Source organism: Mirounga leonina, unplaced genomic scaffold (genome assembly GCF_011800145.1).
Source record: "Mirounga leonina isolate KUSES-001 unplaced genomic scaffold, KU_Mleo_1.0 Mir_418, whole genome shotgun sequence".
Taxonomy (NCBI): Eukaryota; Metazoa; Chordata; class Mammalia; order Carnivora; family Phocidae; genus Mirounga; species Mirounga leonina.
Window position 1 is genome coordinate 4,281,699 of NW_023270739.1, and position 24,699 is coordinate 4,306,397.

The 24,699-nt window shown below is 54.5% G+C and overlaps 1 protein-coding gene across 8 annotated transcripts in view; it reads right to left on the reverse strand.

The window, feature by feature from the left end:
- ZC3H7B (zinc finger CCCH-type containing 7B) overlaps positions 1–24,699 on the reverse strand; it is a 57,187-nt gene that overhangs the window by 19,077 nt on the left and 13,411 nt on the right. For 7 of the 8 annotated variants that reach the window (XM_034987431.1, XM_034987432.1, XM_034987427.1 and 4 more), the window contains exons 2-10: positions 14,949–15,007; positions 12,286–12,319; positions 11,950–12,147; positions 10,853–11,011; positions 7,559–7,639; positions 6,682–6,738; positions 1,458–1,500; positions 714–907; positions 61–382 (exon numbers count right to left, since the gene is read on the reverse strand). In XM_034987431.1, coding sequence (XP_034843322.1) covers positions 61–382; positions 714–907; positions 1,458–1,500; positions 6,682–6,738; positions 7,559–7,639; positions 10,853–11,011; positions 11,950–12,147; positions 12,286–12,319; positions 14,949–15,007 — 1,147 coding nt within the window. Of the gene's footprint in view, positions 1–60; positions 383–713; positions 908–1,457; positions 1,501–6,681; positions 6,739–7,558; positions 7,640–10,852; positions 11,012–11,949; positions 12,148–12,285; positions 12,320–14,948; positions 15,008–23,711; positions 23,839–24,699 lie in introns of all 8 variants that reach the window. The other variant, XM_034987428.1, reaches the window with a different exon arrangement.

Below are 24,699 nucleotides of genomic sequence, written 5' to 3' on the forward strand. Positions count from 1 at the left end.
GCAGTGGTATGTCGAAAACCCTCAAGGGGGTGGGCGTGAATGTGCCCAACCAGGCCTCACCCACAAAGGAGCTGGGCTTGTCCAGGGCACCACGGGTCGACCCAAAGCTGTCGAGGGCATCCAACCGCGTATCCGAGTATGGTAGCAAGTCGAGGGAGTCCAGTGCCGAGCCTGGGGGGTCGAGGGCATCCAGCACAGAGGCGGCCAGCTTCTTGGAGGGGTCCATGACGAGACCAAAGGAGGCCGGGGGCAGTGGGCTGGAGACGGGGATGGAGCCACCCACTACAGGTGGTAGTAATGGGGTCCCACCAGGGAACACTGGGATCAGCTGGGGCAACTCGCTGGGCACACCGCTGCCAGGCAGGCCACCCTGGACCAGAGACTGTGAGGTGGAGAACAGAAGGCGGGGTTGGAGGAGAACTTGACCATGGCGGCCTGGGCAGAGGCAGGCGCTGCAGGCCGCAGGCCAGCCAACCCCTCTGTGCCTCAGCCCTGACCTGTCCCGTGAGCGGAGCCAGGGATCTTCATGGTCCCTCTGGCTGTGTGTTTGTACCCCAAGTAGGTCCCTTTCCCTCCTTGGGCCTCAGTTTCTCCAACTGTGATATGGAGATGGGACCCTCCCTCCATACCTTGTGGGACAGGAGGATGAACGCGCTGGGGGTCCTGGGCGGGAGAGGGGTTCAGGGGAGCAGAAGGGTGGCAATACGGCTCACCAGTGAGTCCAGTAGGGTGTCCAGCTCCGGCCCAAAGACATCCCCGTCAGAGAAGTCGTCCAGGCTCTCAGTGCCAGGGAGGGCCCTGTTGCTGCTGTCCAGGGGGGCCAGCAGGTCCAGAACATGAGGGAACAGGGGCATCGTGGGAGGAGAGGGTAGCGGGGCTGGGGAGCCTCGCAGGTCCACGTAGCAGTCTGTGGATGGGAGAGTGGGATCAGTAGCCACAGGGGATCCCGCTTGGTGGTGGGGGGAGGTGTTCCAGGGCCCTAAGATCCTCACGCAACACCTTCCCTCCTTTCCCTAGCTCCTGTCAGGAACCCTGTCTGCCCCGCGAGCCTGACTCCATGGCTGGAGGCTCAGTCACAGTGAAGGAAGGTCACTGCAGAGCAGGAGAGGGTCCCTCAGTCCTACGATATCTCTCGAATGGACCTGACTCAGTGCCTGAACATCTTACCTGGGGAGAAGCAATGCCTTCTCTAAGGGACACTTGTTAAGCCAGTGAGGAAGAGAAGGGGACTCCCAGTTGGGGGAGGAGCTGGCCTGGGGCGGAGGACACAAGATCAGCGCTACCCTACTGTGTGGCTGACCCCCACCTTCTCCTCCCTGAGAGGGAGTCTGGTTTCCTAGGCCCGCTATTTTCTTTCATGCTTCAGGGAGTTCCTAGGGCAGGGAGCCCTCAGCCCTCAGGCTGAGCCCTCCCTGGGGACCCATCTCTGCCCTGTGCCCTCAAATCAGGGACACTACCTGTTTCGATGTCATCTATGGATCCCAATCCATTGGAAGTTCCCTGTGGAGAGGAAGGACACAGACGGTCAGGCAGACATGGGCCGGGAAGGCCATGGTGCCCGCCCCACCCCCACCCCATGACTATTGCTGGAATTAAGCACAGGGCTGGCTGGGCGGGGGCCAGGAGACAGGGGGAGTGGGGTCAGACAGGCCTCACATCTGCCCCTTGCTGGAGGGGTACCCTGGGAGGAAAGAGATATAACCTCTGAGCCCCAGTTTCCTTACCCATCACAGGATAGGGTCCATACCCTGGGGAGGGTGGTGGGTTTTTACCCAGCCATGCCCTGCATGGTTAGTTTGCAGCTCAAAGACAAAAATGCCACTCCCCGAATCACCAGGGTCCCCTCCCCCAATTACAGCCCCAGGATGAAGGAGCCCAGGTGGGATCCCACTGCCACCCATGGACCTGCTGTTGGAGGGAAAGCTGGGCCGGAGCTTGCTCTGGGGCCTGGCCAAGTTTGTTGTTCTTCCTGGGCGCCCGCCGAGGGCAGCAGGAGGACCAGAGCCTCCCTGCTAGCCATCCCGCCCCGTGGGCCCACAGTGCCGCTAACAACAGCGAGGTGCACCCGGTGCCCTGCCTCCTGCCAGGCCAGGCCAGCACTCTGCAGCCAATCGAGTTCAGCCCTTGGTCCAGGTGCCCTGCAAGGTGCTGTCCCCCCACCACGCCCCTGCACAGAGATGTCGGTCCAGGGGTCCAGGGAAGCTGCCACTCCTGGGCCAGAGAGGGGCTGTCTGACTCGGGACTTGGCCCCGACCCCAGCCCCAGGCCTCTGCGCTCCCAGCCCCACCCGCACGCCCTGGAGCCCGGCCCTGGCGTGGCAAAGACGTGCCACTCAGTGTCTCGGGCGTGTCTGCTGCACAAACCGAGGCTGCCACGCTGGGTCAGAGCTGCTGCTCTCACGGAGAGCATACAGAGCGTGGGAGGAGGGAAAGAGGTGTCAGGTGGACAACGCTAGGGACAGCTGTGCACCTCCCTGCCCAGTGCGTCCGCGGCTCTCCAGGCCCCCTGCCCGCCACCCAGCTCCAGCCCATCTTGCTAGGCTCGTCTGTCCCTGCCTTTCACTGCTAGGGGCACTCACGTGGCAACAAGGTTGATGGAGCTCCCCCTCTCTGACGGGCCTCGTACCCGCGGCTTTCATAGAGGACCCGCTGTTCCCCTACAGCCACCACCACATGGCGGGGCCCAGCGGCTCCCCGAGAGGTGGAGTGGCTGCCTCAGATAAGGGTGCGCTTGAGACCTGAGCCAGAACCCATGCCCGGCTCCAGAGCCCAGGCTCTTCCAAACCCCCACGGGGAGAACCAGTCTTGTGGTCCAGGGTACACGTTCCCCTCTCCTGCCTCTCGGCCTGGGCTCAGTGCTCAAGCCTGTTCCTCTGGCTTTGAGTTCTGCCCCCTCCTCTCTACCTGCCTGAATCCTGCCACGCAGGCTCTGTCAAGTCCTCTCCAAACAAGGCCGCCTCAGGTTCTATCTGTCCCTAAAACTCACTGCCTTCCTCCTGTCTTGCCCTTCACGCTGCCAAGCTCAGGCGCGGACACCATGCCTGCCCGTCTCATCTCCAAGTCCCACGAAGCTCCCACGGGGAGCTCATGAGTCTCCACGACCAGGCACACACATGTGGAATGACCGGCTGGCTGAACCACCGGGACCCTGGTGCTGGAGAGTCTTGCAGGGGATGCTTGTGGCCAGGCTCATGCACGATGTCTGTGGAAACCTCCTGGGGCAGGGGATCTGGCTGGCACGCTCCCCGCCGCCCCACTCCGTGTATCCTGGAGGCTCCCCAACCCCTGACCCCGAGGAAAAACTTGTGGGCTGGGCTGGAACGGGATGGGGAGGGGCCCCACCCCCGCCGGGGGCGCCAGGCTGCTGGCCTCCCAGGCCTGCCTTCATGTCATCCACACAAGCACCCTGGGAACTGAGCACAATCTTCTGTTTTACAGAGGGGAACCCAAAGCTCAGAGACAAGTCCTTTCCTCTAGGTCATGCCACCAGTGAGCAGAGACCTGACCTATCTGACTCCAAAGGGGTGCCATGTGGAGGCCCAGAACAGAGGAACCCATGGTCTTGCTCTCAGAGGAGCTTGCCACGGAGCCCGGGAGAAATGCACGCACACTTTGTCTGGTGCATGGGTAGGAGGTGAGGATGGAGAGGGACGTTGGAACTAGACTGTTGGGGAGCCTAAATGCCAGGCAAGAGTATCCGGAGTTGATTCCTTTTAAACAGACACTTTAATTAATAACCACTGAGGGTCTCTATGCTGGGGAGAGACCCAGAGGCCTGTCAGAATTCACCTTGAGGGTACAGGAAGGGGAGGCTAGCCCAAGTGGGATGTGGCTTTAACCAGGGCAGTCACTGCGGGAAGGGAAGGAAGAAGCAGGGACATACCATTATGTACCCAGCCAGGGTCACCCCAGCATAGTCCTATAAGGCACAATCATGACAGTTTCTTCAGCTCCAGGGATGAGGCAGGAGCCCTTGATATCCAAGAACTCTGAGTAAGATCTGCCTGAATAACTCCCTGCCTCCCTATCACCTCTGGCAAGAGGGAAGAGGAGCCCTGCACCCTGGCCTCTAGCTACCCTGGCCTCCTAGCTGTTCTCCCCACACACTGGGCACACCCCTGCCTCAGGGCCTTTGCACCGGCCATTCCCTCTGCCTGCTCCCCTAGACCTCCTCAAGGCACATCCCTCATCTTCAGGTCTTTGCTCCAGTGTCTCCTTCTCCTTGAGGCCTTCCCTGCTCACTGTTTAAAACTGCAACCCCTCCCAATTACTCTAGCATTCCCCACCCCGCACGTCTCCAAGGCACTGATCACTTTTTGTTTGTTGTCTCCTCCAGTTAGCTGTAAGTTCTATGAGGGTGGGACTCCTTGGCTATTTCTCCCTCTGCTGTATATCCAGTGCCTCGATCGACTCTATGCTGGGCACATAGGAGCCCTCAATAAATCTCTTCTGAATTAATGAACAGACTCAATCCTCTTCCCCTTCAAAGCCTTCCCAACACTCCTATGATGAAGACTCATCTCCTCCCCAGGGGCAAGGTGGTCTGGCTTCTACCTACTATCCCAGCCCCACTAGGGCCCTGCCTCCCCTCCACTAGGTCCCTCCCATTCTCTGAGGTCCTCCTAGCCTCGGGGCCTTTGCACATACCATCCCCTGTCTGAAATGCAGCTTTACCAGCACACCATGCCCCTGCCTACTCCTCAACCTTCAGGTCTCATTTGAAAGTTTGCTGATGCCCAATCTAAATCAGGCCTCCCTATTCCAGTGGCCCGTGGCTACCCACACTTTGCCTTTACAGCTCTCATGATGGTTTGTAACCAGAAATTATCAGGCTAGTATCCGTTCACCCTGGACTGTGAGCCCTTTGAGGGCAGGAACCACGAATGTTTTGTTTACCACGTACCTAGCCCCAGGCTCAGTGAACTCAGACAAGTCATCTAACTTGTCCGGCCTTGCTCTCTTCTTTGTAATAGGGGTACGTAGTACCTCCCTCGAGGCATTGTGAAATTATTTGCAATTCTTCAGTCATTCATTCACTGCTATGGTCTGAATATTTGTTAAACATTCAACGGATGTCAAATACACACGTTGAAATCCTACCCCCCAAGGTGATAGTATTAGGAGGTGTGGCCTTCGGGAGGCGATTAGGTCATGAGGGTGAAGCCCTCACGAACGGGATTAGTGCCCTTATAAAAGAGACACTAGAGAGCTCCCTTACCCCTTCCGCCATGTGAGGTTATAGCTAGAAAGTGCCATCTGTGAACCAGGAAGCGGGTCCTCAACAGATACCGAATTGGCCAGCACCTTGATCTTGGACTTCCCAGTCTCTAGAACTGTGAGAAATGAATTTCTGTTGTTTATAAGTCGCCCAGTCCATGGCATTTTGTTATAGCAAAATGTCATAATTTTTTTTTTTTGAGCATCCATTATGTGCCAGGCCCCCAAATTTCCGGTTACAATCCATGAGGAATGCTATACAGGCAGATGTGGATCTGGCACCCGGAAGTCCCCCAGGCCAAGGATGTGCCTGCCTGACTCAGCTACGCCCCAGCACCCAGCCCAGGGCCAAGAAAGGGTTCTCTGGGAGTTTGCTGAGTGAATGAATGAAAGCCTTGTTAACGCTCGGAAGGCAGCCAGGCCTGCTGCTGCCTGGCTGTGTGATGTTCGCCAAGTCCCCTCCTCGCTCGGTGCCTCAGTCTCCCCTTACGTACAACAAAGAGGCAGGACCCCAGCCTCCATCAGTGCTCCTAGAGCCTGTCCCTTGTCTTCCAAAAAGCCTCAAAGTCCACCTGAGCATGCGTGGTGAGCAGTGGGAGTGTCCAGTGTATGTACTGGGTCCTGCCGCCACCCCCAGGATGAGCCAGGGTTGTACAAGGGTCTTGGCCCGGGAGGCGGGGGACATCCAAAACCTAGGATAATGCTGAAGTACCAGCATTATCCTCATGGCTCCCGCAGGTGCCACACTTCTCAGAGTATGCTCCCTTGTTCTGGCCGAGGGACAGAACACCTTCATTCCACAGGTTCGAAATCTGAAGCTCAGAGGTAAAGATTCTGCTCAAGAACAGCCTGCACAGAGGCAGGCTGGGCTCTTCTCTATGGGATCCCAGGTATGAGCTCTGCCCCCCACTTCTGTGCATCTCCCCAGCAGTCACTTGGGCAGGGGTACCAGGAAGGGCCTCAGTGGAGGTGTGTGCTTTAGCTGGGTCTTGAAAATGGAAAGGCAGAGAAAGTAGGGTAGGCTGGAGGGAGGACATTAGAGACCTGGAGGCCTAGATGCAGAAAGCCCACTGGGGAGGAAAGCAATGGCGGCAGGAAGGATGGGGGTGAGGAAGCAGGAAGATCAACGGGACTGGGCCACCCGCCCGCCAACAGCGGCCACAGCCTATCCCCACACTTTGCCCCTGTGGTATCAGGAGGCCACTCTTAAGAGGTGGAGGTGCTGTGCATCCCAGAGCTATCCTTGAGTCTGGCCCAGGCCCAGGCGGTCAGTCACCCCCTCTTCCCAGGGCAGGTGCCTGGCTCACAGCAGTGCGGACTAGGATGGGTTGAGCCCAACCCTTCAGTCTGATGGCCCTGGACCCCCTGCTGGGGTCATTATGCCCCATAGAGTGAATCCAAAGCTCTCATGACAAGTTGGTACTGGAGGCAGGGAGGGGGCTTGGGGTCCTGGTCCCCATCCTACCTGATCTGCCACGCCAGCTGCAGTGCCATTACTGAGCAGAGAAAATGTTTCCAATTCCTGCAGAGGTTAGAGAAGTGAGAAGGGATGAAGATTCTAGAAAGATGCTCCGGGTCCCATCAGCCAGGGCAGCAGAGGGGCCCCAACCCAGGCAGCTGGGGTCTGTAGTACCCTAAGGCTCCCTGCCCCTAGGCCTGCCCGAAGTGACCTGCCCTGTCTCTGGGTCAGATTCAGGCATTTTCTTCCTGTAACTGGGACCCGGGCAGAGGACTTCCACAAACAAGCTCCTACTGCATGCCAGGCACCACATCCAACATCCTTTCATTTTGATCCTCCCACGAGCCCCCTGCGGTGGGCATAATTATCCAGATGTTCCAGATGTAGAAACGCCAGGGGAGAGAGAACTACGTTGCTCAAGGTCACAGCTGACTCTAGAGCCATACCCTCTCCCCCATGCAGCTTTCTGACACAAAAGAGGTGCCAAATGAATAAAGGTGGGTCTGAAAGAGCCACACAGATGCCAATGTCTCCAATATGCACCCTACAGAGGTTATTTGAGAACATAAGACCGAAGGACACCAGTGTCAGGTCAGGCCATCTCTGGGGTGTTTAAGCTGGCCAGGGCATGGGAGGGAACAGGTTTTAGCAGCTAGTGTCTAAGGCGAACTGCAAACTCTGGCTGTTACTTCCTTTTCCAAAAGGTCTGGAAGTCGGTCCAGGGCTTCCAGCCAACACAGAGAGAAGATCACCTGTTATCATTGCCCTCTGTCCTGACCCAGCCCTGGCCACCCTCACCCACTTCTGCCCGAAGGTGCCTGGTCCCCCTTCAGACCTCCCCATCTCCACCCCCACCCACCCTCAGCGCCCAGAGCCCACCTACCTGGGGCCTCTTATATGCTTTCCGAACCCGAAGCCCAAGCTTCTGAGCCAGCTCCTGACCAAGCTGAGTTACGCTTTCATCCTGGAAACGGCAAGATACGGGGTGGAGGGGGTTAGTCTGCCCTAGCTCACAGAGCTCTGCTCTGGAGACCCTGAGCAGCCCTTCTGGGGCACGGTGGGGCATGTGGGGGGGGGGGGGCGGGCATCCACTGTTACGCCATGTTACGGATAAGGGAGTGAGGCCCCAGGAGGGGTCACTGGCTGCCCAGGTCACACAGCTCGTGCGTGGCGGGGCTGAACCAGAACTCATGCTTCCCTTTGTCCTTTTACTGTGGGGATGGGAAAGGAATAATTTTTATTTTGGAATTTAAGATGATCTTTTTATTTCTAAAACTCAGCAAGTGGTAGTGTCTCTGTAGAGGGCTGAAATGTTGCAGAGAGAGCAAGTGCTCCCCTGGATCACCCCCATCCCCACCCTCGCCCTAGGTTCCTCCCCAGAGGGAGCATGCCTTGTGCTCTCATCTGTCTCCCTACAGATCTTTTCTAGGAATTTACGTATGTGCCTATGGACCTATAAAGGATGCTCGGTTTTGCTTTGTGAGGATTTTCTCCTTTTTTTTTCATAAGTGAGATCATATTGTACCTATTGTTCTACCACTGGCTTCTTTCACCACGCAATGTCTTAGAACTCTTTGCAAGAGAGGACAGGTGGGTGGTGCCCAGGCCCATAGGAGTGAGAATGTGGGAAGTTTGGAACATGGCTGGCCCACGGTTAGTGCTCCGTAACAGCACCCAACATTCCTTCCTCCCTCCAAGGCTGTATTACTGTATGCACATTATGTGCCAGGCAAGGGCTAGGAGCCAGGGACGCCACCATCACAGGGAGGACGAGGCCCAGGCCTCATGGAGGCTCCAGTCTAGTGGGGGACACCAACCAATAAACAAAGAAATGGTAACTATGGTCCAAGGACCAAAGGGGGAACAAGGATGTTGTAACAACCTGTGCCTTTGACCACACCTCCCTAGCTGATGAGCTCCTGGAACCCAGGGCCAGAGTCTTAGTCATCTCTGGTCCCCAGTACCCAACACAGAGCAGGGCTCAGCCAGTATTTGCCAACAAAGACTGGGAAATGGGGCAGTTCCCCAACTCAGAGTCAGAAGTCCTCATCTGGGCACTTTCCTTAGGCAAGTTAGCAACCTCGCTGGGCCCCAGTGTCCTCACCCATACAGTGGGGTAAACGCCACCCTGCCTGCCCATGAACGGTAGACATGAGACTCGGATGTGGACCTGCCACAGACACTAGAAAATGCTGTACAGCTCAGGGACTATTGTCATAAGACAGGATCTCAGTTGTGAACTAAACTGAATTGGAGAGACCTGGGTGGCTCAGTCAGTTAAGTGTCTGCCTTCAGCTCAGGTCATGATCCCAGGGTCCTGGGATCAAATCCTTCAACAGGCTCCTTGCTCAGTGGGGAGCCTGCTTCTCCCTCTGCCTGCCGCTTCCCCTGCTTGTGCTCTCTCTCTCTGACAAATAAATGAATAAAATCTTTAAACTGAATTGGAGAAGCATGAATAATAAACAGAAAGTATAGTAACAGTGCATGTTTTCTGGCCGGTATGCCAACTGCCTTGCATGATTTTCAGATTCCATTCTCATAGCCCAATGATGCATGGCATATTATCATCCCTGTTGGACAGGGGATACAAACAAGGCTCAGAGAGACTAAGCTGTATGCGTCCAAGGGCACATGGCTAGCAGATGACTGACTTAAGATTAGAATCCTAAACCCAGCTCTCTGACACCAACATCCTGGACCACTGTGCACATGGCCTTCCCTCTGTTCTGACCACCCAGATCCTTCCTGCTTCTTCTGGCTCCACTCAAGCCCACCTTCCTCCAGGGAGGGAGCCCTCTAAGATCCTGATCACTCCTGGGCAGAACTGAGCCTTGTGTGAGCCCTTTCATACTCATTATTTCAGGGGTAAAGTAGGAGGAGCCCTTTATAGACATGCAGCTGATGTGCAGAGAGGGGAAGTGTTTTGTCCAAGGTCACGCTGGGGGTCAGTGGTGGAGCCAGGCCTAGACGCCAGGCCTCTTTCCATGTCTCCCAGTGGACTGTGGGTCCCTGAAGGACACAGATCTGGGCACTGCATGGGTGCTTAGTAAATACTTGTTAGGTGGATGAATAAAGGGGGAAGAGGGCATGTGCCCAGCTGTGTGTGGGCCAGGGCAAGCCAGGCTCACTACTGATCAACTCCCTGTCTCTCCCCCACCCAGGGACAGCCTGGACATCAGGATCCCGGCACACGTGGCACCCCTTTTAGTCCCCGCTGCAACCCTGTACCGTCACAGTACAGAGGTTAGGATGCCAACTCTAGAATCAGACTGCCTGGGTTCAAGGGCGACTCTGCCAACTCCAGCTGTGATCTTGGCTAAGTTCCTCTCTGTGCCTCTCTCCCCATCTTTAAAATGGGATGATAACAGTATTGGGGTGCCTGGGTGGCTCAGATGGCTGCGCGTCTGCCTTCGGCTCAGGTCATGATCCCGGGGTCCTGGGATGAGTCCCGCATCGGGCTCTCTGCTGGGCGGGGAGCCTGCTTCTCCCTCTGCCTCTGCCTCTCTCTCTCTCTGACTCTCATGAATAAATAAAACATTTAAAAAAAATAAAATAAGGGCGCCTGGGTGGCTCAGTTGGTTAAGCGACTGCCTTCGGCTCAGGTCACGATCCTGGAGTCCCGGGATCGAGTCCCGCATCGGGCTCCCTGCTCGGCAGGGGGTCTGCTTCTCCCTCTGACCCTCTTCCCTCTCATGCTCTCTGTCTCCCATTCTCTCTCTCAGATAAATAAATAAAATCTTTAAAAAAAATAAAATAAGGGGTGCCTGGGTGGCTCAGCTGTTAAGCGTCTGCCTTCGGCTCAGGTCATGATCCCAGGGTCCTGGAATCGAGCCCCACATCGGGCTCCCTGCTCTGCGGGAGGCCTGCTTCTCCCTCTCCCACTCCCCCTGCTTGTGTTCCCTCTCTCGCTGTGTCTCTCTCTGTCAAATAAATAAATAAAATCTTAAAAAAAAAAAAAATTATTAAAAAAAAATAAAATAAAATAAAACGGGATAATAACAGTATCTACCTCAACGGGTAGGTGCCAGGATTAAGTGAGTTAATACATACAGTGCATTTTCAGCAGTGCTTGAAACACAACTAGAGCTCAGGGTCCATATCAGTATGTGCGAGTCCAAGCCCCAGGGGAGGAAGCTGGCTCAGAAGAGCTGGCACGCAGGGCACGCAGGGCACTCACGTGGGGCCGGGCAAGGGAGCACCGGCTGCTGCACTCGTAGGCCTCCTTGTGGCGCCCCAGCTCGCTGAGGGCACGGGCCTTGCGGAACAGTGCCCGGATGTTCTCGCCATCCAGGCCCAGCGCTTTCTCGCTGTCCTCCAGCGCCTTCTCATACAGGCCCTGTGGAGAGGAGCGGGCGGCTCAGTGCTCGGCACCTGCTGCCTCCCTCCCTGCGCCTCCCGCCTCTTTCCCTGCAGAGATGGAGGATGCTGGAGGACCGGGGTCAGGGAGGGGGGCTCAGAGCTCCAGGAAACAGCTCTGGCGTTCATACTCTTAGGCATCTGGTAGACGTGCTTCTCCAGAACAGTCCACTCCGGACCGCAGAGGTGTTAGTGGGTCCTCTACAGAGCTCCCAGCAGAGCCTCCCAAAGGATCCGGTGAGTGACTGAGTCAGTGAGCAAGCAGGACAGGGAAGAGGTGGAGGCCAGAGCTGCTTTCAGGGACGGGGGAGACAGGAGGGAGGCCAGGGCTTTGCAGAAAGAGGCAGCACATGATGAGGGTCACGGAGCTCAGCCCTGACTGCCCACAGACTCCTGCCAGTGCCCCGGCCACCCTGAGAGTCTAACTTAATTCCTCTGGGGTGGGGCTTAGTATCATTACAAATCATTTTTTGTATCGTGTATTAGTGCTTTAAACGCTCTCCAGGTGAGGGCGCCTGGGTGGCTCAGTTGGTTAAGCGACTGCCTTCGGCTCAGGTCATGATCCTGGAGTCCCGGGATCGAGTCCCACATCGGGCTCCCTGCTCAGCAGGGGGTCTGCTTCTCCCTCTGACCCTCCTCCCTCTCGTGCTCTCTGTCTCTCATTGTCTCTCTCGCAAATAAATAAAATCTTAAAAAACAAACAAACAAACAAACAAACAAAATGCTCTCCAGGTGAGTCCGTGGTGCGGCTGGGGTTGGGAGCCATGGGAGTAGATGGTGAGACTCATACAGAAGGAGGTGAGCGGCTGGCCCTGCAGAGGCTCACTGGGGTACCGGCTGGGCTTGGCTGGGCATCTGGGGAAAGTGGTGGTCAGGGCCCAGGGGGTAGAGGAGAGGAAGGGAGGGTGTCGGGCTCACCATGGTGAAGTAGCAGGCGGCCCGGTTGACATGCAGTTTGCACAGCAGCTCCTGGGGTAGGGCCACCTGGTCGGAGGCGGCATAGTCGGCCACGTTCAGCCCCTCCATGTACTGCACCAGGGCCTGCTTATAGTCCTTCTCCCGGAACAGGTCATTGCCCTCAGCAAACAGGTTCTGCACCAGCTTGAGCAGAAAGGCCTGCGAGGGGGCAGAGTGCAGAGGGGGCTCAGGGGTCTTCATGCAGCCCAAGGCCTGGCACCTGGCCTCTACACCCCACCCCCCGGACACCTCTGCCCTTCTCCTTCACCTTCCCCCAGCCCAGCAGCTGACACTCACCTCATATTCTTCTTGCTTTAGGGGTAGTGTCGACCTAGCAGGAAAAGGAGAGGGGTACGAAGTCTGGGTGAGCCCAGGGGTCTCAGACTCATGGAGGCCCCAGGAGCCCAAGCCAAAGGCCACAGATCATGCCAGGAATGGACTTATCTAGCTTGGACCTCAGATGTCACTTTGCAGATTGGAATAAGGGGACAGCAGTTTTTTCTCCCTAAACCAACACCATGTTTAAGGGGACAACAGGTTTTTTTCTCCCTAAACCAACACCATGTTGGTCTTCTACTTCTGATGGAAGGGTTGGAGCAAGGCCTTGTGTTTGCCCCAGGGCGACGGCCAGGCTTTCCCAGGTGCAGATGCTGAGAAAGAACAGGCCGGCTCCAGCTCCAGCTGGCTGTCCTCTTCCCAAGAAACCAGTTCTCTGGGAATGACCACAGCTCAACATACCAAACCTGCAAATGCAGGCGCCCCAGGCAGCACCGAGAGTCCACCTCAGGTCCCCCTTCTCCCATCCCTTCCCGCAAAACACGCAGGACCCCAGCCAATGCCAGGTACGCTCAGAGCCTGACCCTTCGTGCCAGCCTCCACAAAGCAGATGGGGCTGTGGGCACCCTCTCCTCTGTGGGGGCCAACAAAATGCCAGCTCAGTATAGAAGAAAACACCAGCCCAGGAGAACGGAGGCACATCGGTCAGGCTAAATAGCTGAGCTAGAAGGGCAGTCTCCTGGTCCTCCACATCACAAAGGGGAAAACAGACACTCGGAGGGGGCAGTGACTTGTTCAAGGTCACCCAGCAGGTCGGCGGCAGCACCAGGGCCACAGTGCAGGGCTGGGGCTCTTTCTGTTGCCCGGAGCTGCCGCCAACATCTGGGCAAGAAAGATCAGCCTGAGCCAGTGAGTGAGAAGTGGTGAGAGGAGATGCCGAGGGCCCCTGTGTGTGGGGGAGAGGGTGTCCCTAATTGTGACAGCGGGGCTCACATCCTGCTCACTTGCCTCTCCACCGTCAGGGACCAGGGCCCATCACTGTTCCCTGTACTCCCCAGCCAGGGCCCATCACTACCCTGCCTCCTGACCTCCCACCTCCAGCACCAGCTCCCTGTCCAGTAGGTCACACCCTGACCTAAAGGTCACCTCATCCTGGTGTTCAAGGCTCCACACAAGCCAGCGCCACCCCACCTGTGCAAACCACTTTATGGTCCTACAGTGCTCTATGCCCAGAGGTGCCTAATAAATGCTTAGTGCACAAAGGCTATATATGAAAACACAGTTAATTTTAAAAGAAGCAGGTCCTATTGTGTTATCTTGTAAAGCAATCCCTTAGGAGACTACCGTATGGGTTCCTAGGAGGCTGTCCTATTGCTAAACCTTCTTGGAACTCCCCTCTGGAAAGGGGAAGGAGAACAATGAGCTACCATTTACCCCAAGCACAATGACTCTGAGGGAAGGGGCTGAATTCATTTCGCAGGGACTTAAGAAATCAGTGACTTAAGTTAAAGACATAATTCTTATGAGAGACAGTATTTGCAAGGTTCACTTTGTTCATCAGACTGGCCTCTTATAAATCTTGAGCAGTGCCGCCAAATCAAAGCTCTCCCCCAGATGGGAGGAGACCGGCTCAGAGAGGAGTGAAAAGTGGACCACAGTTCTCATGGCGGCCTGAGCAAGCTGCGCAAGGACAGTGTGTGAATGTCGACACGCACTCGAACAGAGCCACGCGGACACCGCGTGCGTGACAAGGGGCCCAGTCTGTGGGGAAGAGGCAGGTCGTGTTTTACGCATCTCTGTGAGAAACAAAACTGGAGAGTTTATATGAGGGTATGTAGCTGTAAATCCTAGTTTTGTGGGGATTCCCATTTAAGAAAAAAACCCCACAAAATTAGAAACAAAGAATTGCTCAGGGCACCTTCCATGGCTTCGGAAAGGACCCGAGCAAGTAAGGGGTCCTGCAGCTAACACTTCAGTAGTGTCATGATAAATGTGCCTCTGGGGATCTACGTAAGAAAAATAAAAGAAAAAAGTTAGTAAAAATACTTTGTGTATAAAGAAAAAACAAAACAAAACAAAACCCAAATATGGCATGTGGGTACTGAGGGGCAAATAATGGAAAGAAATGGGGATTTGGGGTCAGCCAGACCTGGATTAGAATCCTATCACGTTATAGCTGTGTGACCATAAACAAGTTTCTTAACCTCTCTGAGCCTTAGCAAAATGGAAATAAGGCCACCTACTTCACGAGGCTGTTGTGAGGATTAAGAAGATGATGGATGTGAAGGGCCCAACACAGAGCCTGAGAGATGTGCTTAATAAGTAGAAACTAATTTATTGATTGACTGGTTATAAGATGTTCACAGGCCAGCAGAAGAATTAACAGGAAGTGTGCCAGTGTATGTGGAAGGCGAGGGTAAAATGGTATACGGAGCAGGACTGAAGGGTAACCAGGGTCAGGGAATGTGTGTGCATGGGGGGTGGGGGGTGGTTCACAGATCTACACCCCCTCCCCTGGCCCCTTCCTAGCACATCCCACCTCCTCACTCCCCAGCACACATGGGAGCCTGAGCAGCAAAGGCTTAGCGAGAAGAAAAGGGGAGCTGGGGAGGCCTGGGCGGGCCTCGGGCATTGGCATCAGAGGACCCACCATGCCCAGCCTGCCCAGCCTGCCCCACACTCACTGAATGAACTGCAGCCCCTTCTCGATGTCCGCCTTCCGTCTCTGCCTCTCCATCAGTCTCTGGGGGAGAGAGCAGTCTATCAGTTAGTCAGCAGGGGCTGGTGGCTGGTCACAGTCCCCACCCCACTGTGTGCTCTCATTCCCACACTCATCCCCTTTCACAGGTGCCCATCTCACAGCCTACAAAGACCTTCTGAACCCAGCCACGCAGCTCCTGCCCTCCACACCCACGCCCCGCTGGACTCCGGTGTTGTGCGGGGCCTCTGATGGGCAGGGGGATGCCTGGAGGCCACCTGCCTTTTCTCACACATGGCTCGGGCGGCCATTCTGCACCAGACACCCCAAGTTCAAGGAGAAAACCTGGTTTTACCAGCAAACTCAGCCCAAGGAGAAGAGATACAGAGGATGCAAAATGATGCCGATGATTACAGTTCCAAGGTAGCACCAGACACTGGGCTGGGCACTTTGTGTAAGAATCTCTTTGAATCTTTCAACAATGTCACGAGGCAGGTGTCATTTTGTCTCCATTTTTACCAAGGTGGAAATAAGCTCAGGGAGCCCCAGGCATGAGCTGGCACATAGGCACCCGAGCAAGGATTTGAACCCAGGCCACGCTCATTTACCACCAACAGCCCTTCCGCGCAGCCCTCACACACCTGGGAGCCCGCATGGCCCATACCAGACCAGGTAGCATAGTGTGGGCCCCAATCTGGCAAGATGGAGGGAATTTCCCATGTTCTGGATGAGGAAGACAGAGGCTCAGCAAGCCTGAGGACTGGCCTGCTGATGCACAGCAAGTGAATGGTACCAAACACGTGCAGGGAGCCTGCTCAAGAGGCAGGGAGTGAAAACTGCTTAAGGAGAAGGGAGGCTCAGGCAGAGCAGCTAGAGTTCAGGTACCTTTAGGGCAAGCCCCCCCCGGGCACCGGGAGCTCCTGGCCAGATCTAGACAGCCCACCCGGCTTCCTCGGCACCATGTATGGACTAGAAGGCCCATTGGAGGTCAGCTTGTCCCACCCAGTGGCAGCCCAGAAGGGATGTGGGCCTTCCCCTGGGTCAGAACCTGAGCCTGGGGCTCCCACCCCCTAGTGGGAAGGGGGCTGGAAGCTGCCTGATCTCAAGCCAGCACTTTCTGTCCAGGCTACTCACGGGTCCCTTCCATGATCACTCTCTCCCCCACCAAATGGTCCCGGAGAGAGGACTGCGGGCTGTGCTGGGAAGGGGGGAGCTCCATCAGCAGAGGGCTAGAGTGCAGATACAAGCAGGCGCACCAAGATGTAAAAAGGTGTGAAAAACACCCAGCTACTTTGGGGAGGGAGCAAGTGTGTCAAATTAATACCTTCCCGGACTTCCTTACTTCCTTGTTCTTTTTTTTTTTTTTTTTAAGATTTTATTTATTTGAGAGAGAGACAATGAGAGAGAGCATGAGCAGGGAAAAGAGGGAGAAGCAGGCTCCCTACTAAGCAGGGAGCCCGATTCGGGGCTCGATCCCAGGATCCTGGGCTCATGACCTGAGCCGAAGGCAGACACTTCATCGACTGAGCCACCCAGGCGGCCCGCTTCCTTGTTCTTTATTTCCATCTGCATCAACCACGTCCTCACAATCCTGTCTCGTAAGAAGGGTAGGGGTCACTAACCCATTTTACAGATGAGGACAGTGAGGCACAAGGTATGAAGTTTCTTTCCCAAGATCACTTGACCAGTGAGCAGGCAAACAGCCCCATCAGACCACACACCGTGTCCTCGGCCACACTCAAGAGTTGTGAGACGCCATGTGGCCATTGCGTTGCTCTGGGCCTCACTTTCCTCCTCTGTGCAGCTTGTCAGCTGACAAGCCCCGCCTGGAAGGGCAGCTGTGAGGCTCTAGAGATAACAAGCGTGGGATCAGGGGAGCTCAGTTCCCCAAATCTCGTTCTTCCCGTGTGTCCTTCCCAGGGAGGGGTGAAGCCACACTGAGTCTTCAGGCTCCCAGAACAGTGCTCTTCACACCAGGGCCTGGGCCATCGCCACGTGCCCACTAACATCTGCTTGCCCGCTGGGCCCGAGGGCCAGGGCTCGGGACTCCGACAGACCTGGGTGGGAATGCTACCACTTACGCTTGCGTGCGACTGTGACTTTGGGCCTCGGTCTCCTGATGGGGAAAATGGGGCTGATGGTGGCCCCTGCCTCACCGCTGTCGTGAGCACTCAGGAGACACATGGGCAGAGCACCTGGGGTGGGGCGACAGTCCAACCACCCCGGGAACACGCGTCATCCAACCCTGCTCCTCCCTCTTGCCAAAACCTGCAAGTGTGTCCCGGGATGGACACAACTAGGACCCTGTTCTCCTGCAGGAGGCAGGCGGTGATGGCCCTGGGCTCCCTGGGCCTTGCCAGGCACACCTTTTGTTTGGTCTCTCTATCCTAGGCTTCCCTGTCTGGGACACAAGGGCTCATCCCCCTCACAACCACACGCTCCTCTGGGCCTCCAGCCAGAACGGGCTGTGGTGGCCTTCCTGTCTCCTGGCTTTTGCCCTTGTGGTTCCTTCTACCTGTGCCGTCATCCTCTAAAGGAAACTCTATCCCTCCTTCGAAGCCTAGACCCTCCACAGAGTCTCTCCCCTTCCCTTCGATGGGACCATCATATGCTCAATTCATTCTATTTCCTGGGAGCCTGGGGAGCCACCGACGGCTGAGACCCAGTCCTGGCCCTGCAAGGGAAGCTCACCTGGTGGGAGAGACAAGGGTGTACCTATCACCATGCAGTGTGGCCCAGCAAGGGCAGGGGACCGGTGAGAGGGGGCCAGACCCCCACAGGCCTAGACAACCAGCACCACAGGGTCACGACCACCAAGCCCTGTCACTCTGACCCAGGTCAGAATCCAGCCCCCACCCCTCCCCACCACTTGGGAGTGTTTCCTGTGCCCAGACAAGCGGACCAGCCTCCTCACTGCCCCCCACCTCCCTGAGGCCATCACGGGGAAGGGATAGGCTCTCGAGCCCTCAAATCAGACCCTGCCCTGCCCCACGTAGAGCCTCTTGATGACTCGCTTTAATTTCGGCTGATCACGGTTCCCTGCACCGGCTCACGCCGTGTGGGGGCAGTTGGCCTGTTATCTTCCCGAAGCCCGGCTCAGCCTGTAGCTCTCTCAGAAGACCACGGTGGTCAGAGAGCAGTGTTCCCATGCAGTCTGAACAGACTTAAGAGCAACAAGCAGTGCCCATATCCATCCCAAGAGGTAATTCTGAAGTCTGAATCCAAAGCCAAGGAAAAAAACATTCCCTGCCCCGGGCGCTAGGTAGAAGGTTCCTCACCCGGCCCAGTGTGAATCCTCCTCTCCGACCACCAAAATCCCAAAGCAGCAGCATCGCTGTGTGCATGCACTATGGAGAGGGTTCAAATCCCAGAGCAGGCTACTCTGCCCGCCCTGATTTGCAGTTCCCTGCTTTGTACGGTGGAGATTACAGACAGCACCTACCGACAGGATTACTACAGAGAAGGCACTCATTCCAGGGCCTGGGATACTTAGCAAGTGGTGACTTTTGGATCAGAATTCCTATGCTGGGCATTCAATTCAATATCTGCTATATGCCCATTATATACAGGTGAGAAGGCCAGGGTGCCCACCCTCTACACAGCTCTTCTAACCTACTTAGAGACCTGGAAAGAATATCCCGGCACCTCCACTCCAAACCAGACTTTTGTGGCAAACAGAGGCTGGGATGAGGTACAATAAAGTGGAAACATTTGGGAAACAAAGAGGACCACATTTGAACTGGGTTTTGAAGGGTGAATAGGAGTTGGCTCATTGGCGTCAGGGAGAGAGGGCCTTCTGACAGGCTGCATCCAATTGTTTATGAAATCCCTGTCATCTCCCCCATTTTATCTGATCCTGACCAATGACCCTGGGGCTGGGCCGTTCTGGGACCCACATTTTGAGAGACGAGGAAAGTGAGGCTCAGCCAGCACGCGGAGGCCCGGCCTGGAACTACTGATTTTATACCAGTAAAAATACTGTCGCTCTCCCTCCTGAAAGGCACAGTAGAGGTGGAACTGCTCGGTAACCTTCCTAGGCACCTGAGCCTGCGCTTGGTGTTTGTGAATACTCGTGGGGCCCAGAAAACGCAGATGTGTCTGTGGGGCGATTCAGGGGGGAAGACTTCTCTGTGTGAAAATATTATGCTTCTTCCAATGTCCTGTTCTAGGGTCTATTATTGACCATGCTAGAGTCCTTCTCTTGAGTGTAAAGGCCCTAGGCCAGGGCTGGCAAATAGATTTCATCTCATAAGCAATGCTGCCAGGCTGGTAGAAGTTGGTAGGGCTGCCCCAAGGGGCTGGGTCCTAGTGATGCTTAAAGAAAGAGTACCACCATGTGCAAGATCGGCCATAATAAACTAGGGATGCCCAGTAGAGATGCATATGCCTCAGGCCTTCAGACACCCCCTTCCCAGTAAGAGTACAACCACTGCTAAAATTCTCAATAATACAAAGTAACACCAAGCTGGAGGCCCAGGTCTTATGGGGGCCCAGGATGCAGAGGAAACCACCATCCCCCCCTCCTTTGGGAAGATTTTTCTGACTCCCGTAATGTATTGAGTTAGTCTCCTCTGTGCCAAGGGCAGAGATAGCCCCAGAAAGCCAGGGTATAATCCACTCCAACCAACATCCATGACCTTCCTACTCAGTGCTAGGCATGGGGGCAGGGGAGATACAAAACGAATTGGTAGCTCAGGCCCAGCCCCGCCCTCCAGGAACTCCTGGTCCAGCGGGAGGGAAAAGACAGGTAAGCCACCAGCTGTGGTGCAGGCTAGTAGTGGGTGCAAAGGGCCTGGGGCCTGAGAGGAAGGAGAGGTGCGCCCATTGGGGGAAGCCAGGGAAGGCTCTGCAGGAGGTGCTCCTTGAGCTGGATGTGAAGGAGAATGAAGGTTTCTTGGGTAGCTTGGGAGAGAAGGGACAATTCTTACAGGACACCTGTCCAGAAACATGTGCACTGAGACTGATCTGAACCCCCCAATTCCCTGTGGCATCCTGCAATCTGCCCAGCTATGATGGGGAAGCCCAGGCCCCAACCCACTCCGAGGCTGCCAACAGGGGTCAGGCCTGGCCCACAGCTAGGAGAAAGCTAGAGGGTCAGGTGGCAGCAAGGGAAGGAAACCCACATTTCCTGGGTGCCCACCGTGCACCAGATACTGGGCTTACCTCCCCCTGATCGAAGGGCCTTCTGCTGGTAGCTCCAGTGATCCTTGCTAACGACAGGAAGGGCACAGACCACCCAAACAGCTGCGTAGTCTGGTACCAGATCTGGCTTTGCCCGGCCATGCCCATCCCAGAAAACAAACTACAGAGCACTTGCTAAGTGCCAGATGCCTGGATGGAAGGGCAGGTAAAGTATAAAGCACACCGTCTGGAGAGGAAAACCAGAGAGTCTGCCAGACAGTGGCCCTGGGTGAGCTGGGGGAAGTGGGCAAAGCACAACCATGCCCTCAATTCTGTCATTAAATGTGAGTGGCTTTTCCGCTGGGCCAAGTCCTGCTCTGGGTGCAGGGGACTCGGCCATGACAGAAACAAGATCCCTGCCCTTGAAGGGCTCACCGTCCAGCCAGGAAACCAGGCGGCAGGGGCACTCTACAACATGAAGAAAAAGGAGCTTCAGTGGACCCATCCATCCATCCACCTGTGCATCGACCCCTTAAGGGATTCCTTCAATGTTCTAGGCCCTGGGGATTTAGCAATTAACAAAGGTGACAAAATCTCTCCTCTTTCAGAGTGTCTGTTCTGGTTGGAGGAGAGATATGACAAATAAATGCATAATGGAACACAGGAAGGATACATATAGTGAAGGAAAAAATAAGGTGATAGAGTGACAGGATGCTATAATTATATAGGGGACTCAGGGAAGGTCTTCTTGACATTTGAACAGAGATCGAAATGATGGAGGAGCAAGCCATGTGGTGAAAAGTGTTCAGGCAGAAGGAACAGTGAGTGCAAAGATCCTGAGGTAGAGACTGATTGGTGTATTTGAGGAAGAGCAAGGAGGCCAGTGTGGACAGAGCAGAGTGGGCAGTGGGGAGAGTGGAGGATGGGCAGCTCAGAGAAATTAGCAGGGAAGACCATACATATGGTCTCGTCTGTGGGGCAAGGACTGTGGCTTCCCCCTAAGTAAGAAGAGAAGTCACAGGAGTGTGTTTTTTTTTTATAAAGATTTTATTTATTTATTTGACAGAGAGAGAGACAGCGAGAGAGGGAACACAAGCTGGGGGAGTGGGAGAGGGAGAAGCAGGCTTCCCGCGAAGAAGGGAGCCCGATGTGGGGCTCGATTCCAGGACCCTGGGATCATGACCTGAGCCAAAGGCAGACACTTAACGACTGAGCCACCCAGGTGCCCCGTCACAGGAGGTTTTGAACAAAAAAGCAGCTCTGTGTCTGGCTTTGTCCTACATGAAAACGAGTCATCATTAACGCTATTTATTTAAGTTTCACCACAACCCCGCCAGGCAGGAAAATAGTACTCCAAGAGGCCAGGAAAGTTATTCAAGGCCGCATAGTGATCCTGGAGCCTGGGTTCAAAGGGCGTGGGGAGATGGGCATCGGACAGCCTTGTTAACAATGTGCCAAGCTGGGGTGCCCGGGTGGCTCAGTCGGTTAAGCGTCTGACTTTGGTTATTTAGCAGAGGAGATTTCTTTTTTTTTTTAAGAGCTTTAATCGTTTATTTGAGACCGAGAGAGCAAGCACAAGTGGGGGGCGGGGCAGAGAGAGAGGGAGAGGGACAGAGAGAATCTGAAGCAGACTCCACATTCAACATGGAGCCCGTCACAGGGCTCGACACAGGACTCCATCCCACGACCCTGAGATCATGGCCTGAGCCGAAACCAAGAGTCGGACACTTAACCAACTGAGCTACCCAGGGGCCCCTAAGCAGAGGAAATTTCTTTTTTTTTCTTTTTAAAGGTTTTATTTATTTGACAGAGAGAGACACAGCGAGAGAGGGAACACAAGCAGGGGGAGTGGGAGCTGAAGGCAGATGCTTAATGACTGAGCTACCCAGGTGCCCCGAAGTAGAGATTTCTTTTTTTTAATTTTTTTTAAAGATTTTATTTATTTAGAGAGAGACACAGCGAGAGCAGGAACACAAGCAGGGGAAGTGGGAGAGGGAGAAGCAGACTCCCAGCTGAGCAGGGAGCCCGATGCGGGGCTCGATCCCAGGACCCTGGGATCATGACCTGAGCCGAAGGCAGACGCTTAACGACTGAGCCACCCAGGCGCCCCAGCAGAGATTTCTAAGCAAAGTATGGAATGTGTGGCATGCGTCCTCCTTACTGCTTAGAGTAAAACTTGAGAGAAAAGAGATGAACTGAAGAAGGAATTGTTAAACAAAAGGAATCAGAACTTGAAGAACTGGAAAATGCTCAGCCTATCCTTATCGCAAAAAAATGAGGACATGTGTCCTGAAGAGAACACTAAGGATGTGGCTGAACAACCATTTGACAAGGAGATGAGTATGGGTATGGACCACATATCAACTCAGCTATCAGCAAAAGTCAGAAATAGAGATGGGATTATAGCAGCAGAAACACTACCAATTAGAACCAGAGGGGACAGAGAAAACTGGATGACAGAATGCAGGAAAGCTGCTGGACTTCTTGGATTCTACAGGACTGGACCATAGAGCTCCTTGGAGGCAAACATGCTTTATCCTTCAAGAAAAGGGAAGTTTGACCCTGAGTCACAGATCATCAGAGCTGCCTTGATGGGGCCACCAATTCCTTTTCAGAGCTGTGGGGGGGGCGGGGGGGTGACCCACTGGCAGAGCTGTGGGGAGGTGTGCTGTACTCCGGTGGGCAAGGAGAAACAGCAAGTCAAAGATGATTCTCAAGCCTTTAAATCAAATGGAATTTGCCCCAGTGGGTTTTAGACTTGCTTGGGCCCGTCACTTCTCTCTTCTTTCTGAATGATCCCTTTTGGAATGGGAATGTCTATTCTTTGCCTGTCTCACCATTGATTTTTGGGAGCACATAACCTGTCTGGTTTCACAGGTTCACAGCTGGAGAGGAATTTACTCCGGATGAATCTGCCTCCAGTCTCACCCAGACCTGATTTAGATATTTAGATGAGACTTGGGACTTTATAGACTTTAGAGTTGATGCGAACAAGTTAAGACTTTGGGGGCTGTTGGGATGGAATGAATGTATTTTGCATCTGATAAGAACATGAATTTGGGGGGCACCTGGGTGGCTCAGTTGGTTAAGCGACTGCCTTCGGCTCAGGTCATGATCCTGGAGTCCCAGGATCGAGTCCCACATCGGGCTCCCTGCTAGGCAGGGAGTCTGTTTCTCCCTCTGACCCTCCCCAATCTCTCTCATTCTCTCTCTCTCAAATAAATAAATAAAATCTTTAAAAAAAAAAAAAAAGAACATGAATTTGGGGGGGCAAGGGTCAGAATTTATACACTGAATGTTTGTGTCCCCCCAAAATCATATGTTGAAGCCCTAACCCCCTTTATGACTTTGGAAATAGGGCCTCAAAGGAGGTAATTAAGGTTAAATGAGGTCATAGGGTGGGGCCATAGTCTGATAGGGTTAGTGTTTTTATTTTTTTTTTAAAGATTTTATTTATTCATTTGCGAGAGAGAGAGAGAGAGCATGGGCAAGAGAGAGTGAGCGAGAGTACAAGCAGGGGGAGCTGCACGCAGAGGGAGAAGCAGGCTTCCCACGGAGCAGGGAGCCCGATGTGGGACTTGATCCCAGGACCCTGGGATCATGACCTCAGCCGAAGGCAGCCGCTTACCTGACTGAACCACCCAGGCATCCCAGGGTTAGTGTTTTTATTAGAAGAGACGCCAGAGAGCTCTCCCTCTCTCCCTGCCCACACAGGGAGGAAAGGTCAGATGAGGCCACAACGAGAAGGCAGCCATCTGCAAGCCAGGAAGAGAGTTCCCATCAGAAACTGAATCTGCCAGCACCTTAATCCCGGCCTTCTAGCTTCCTGACCTGTGAGAAAATAAATTTCTGTTGTTTAAGCCACTCAGTCTATGGTAGTTTCTTATAGCATCCGCAACAGACTGAGACAGTGGTTAAAAGAGCATTTGTTCTCAGCTGAAGAGCGAGATGAGTTCCTTGAGGGTGAGGATAGGGGTGGGGCATGCTTGGTCACTGCACCTGGTGGAAGAGCAAGAAGCATGTAAATCAAACAAATCTTATCTCTTTTTAAAGAAAAAAGTGCAAGGGGAAAAAAAAAAAAGAAGAAGAAGAAAGGAAGGAAGGAAGGAAGGAAGGAAGGAAGGAAGGAAGGAAGGAAGGAAGGGAGAAAGTCCAAGGAGAAAACAGGCCCAAAACTCCCCCAGGATCCCACTGCCAGGAGGGGCAGTCCCCTCTTCCCTACTCTAGGTCCATGTTCTTATAATTTGGGAATTTCAAGCTAGACTTACCTCAAATCTCAAATGGCTCTTCCCAGAAATATAGCCATGAATTAAGGAACCAGCAAGAAACAATTCCCTCAGCATGGCAGCACAGGGTGGGACCACATACCCAGGTTCACAAGCAAGTTCAAATCGAAGCCCTGTTCCTTAGTAACTGTACACAAGTTGCTTCACTTCTCGTGTTTCACTTCCCTCATCTCTAAAACAGGGACACTGGTACCTCCTTCTTCTTTTTAAAAGACTTTATTTATTTACTTGATAGAGAGTGAGAGTGGGCCTGAGCGCGTGAATGGGGGAGGAGCAGAGGGAGAAGCAGAGTGGGGAGTCAAAGTCAAAGTCCCAACTCCAGGCTTGATC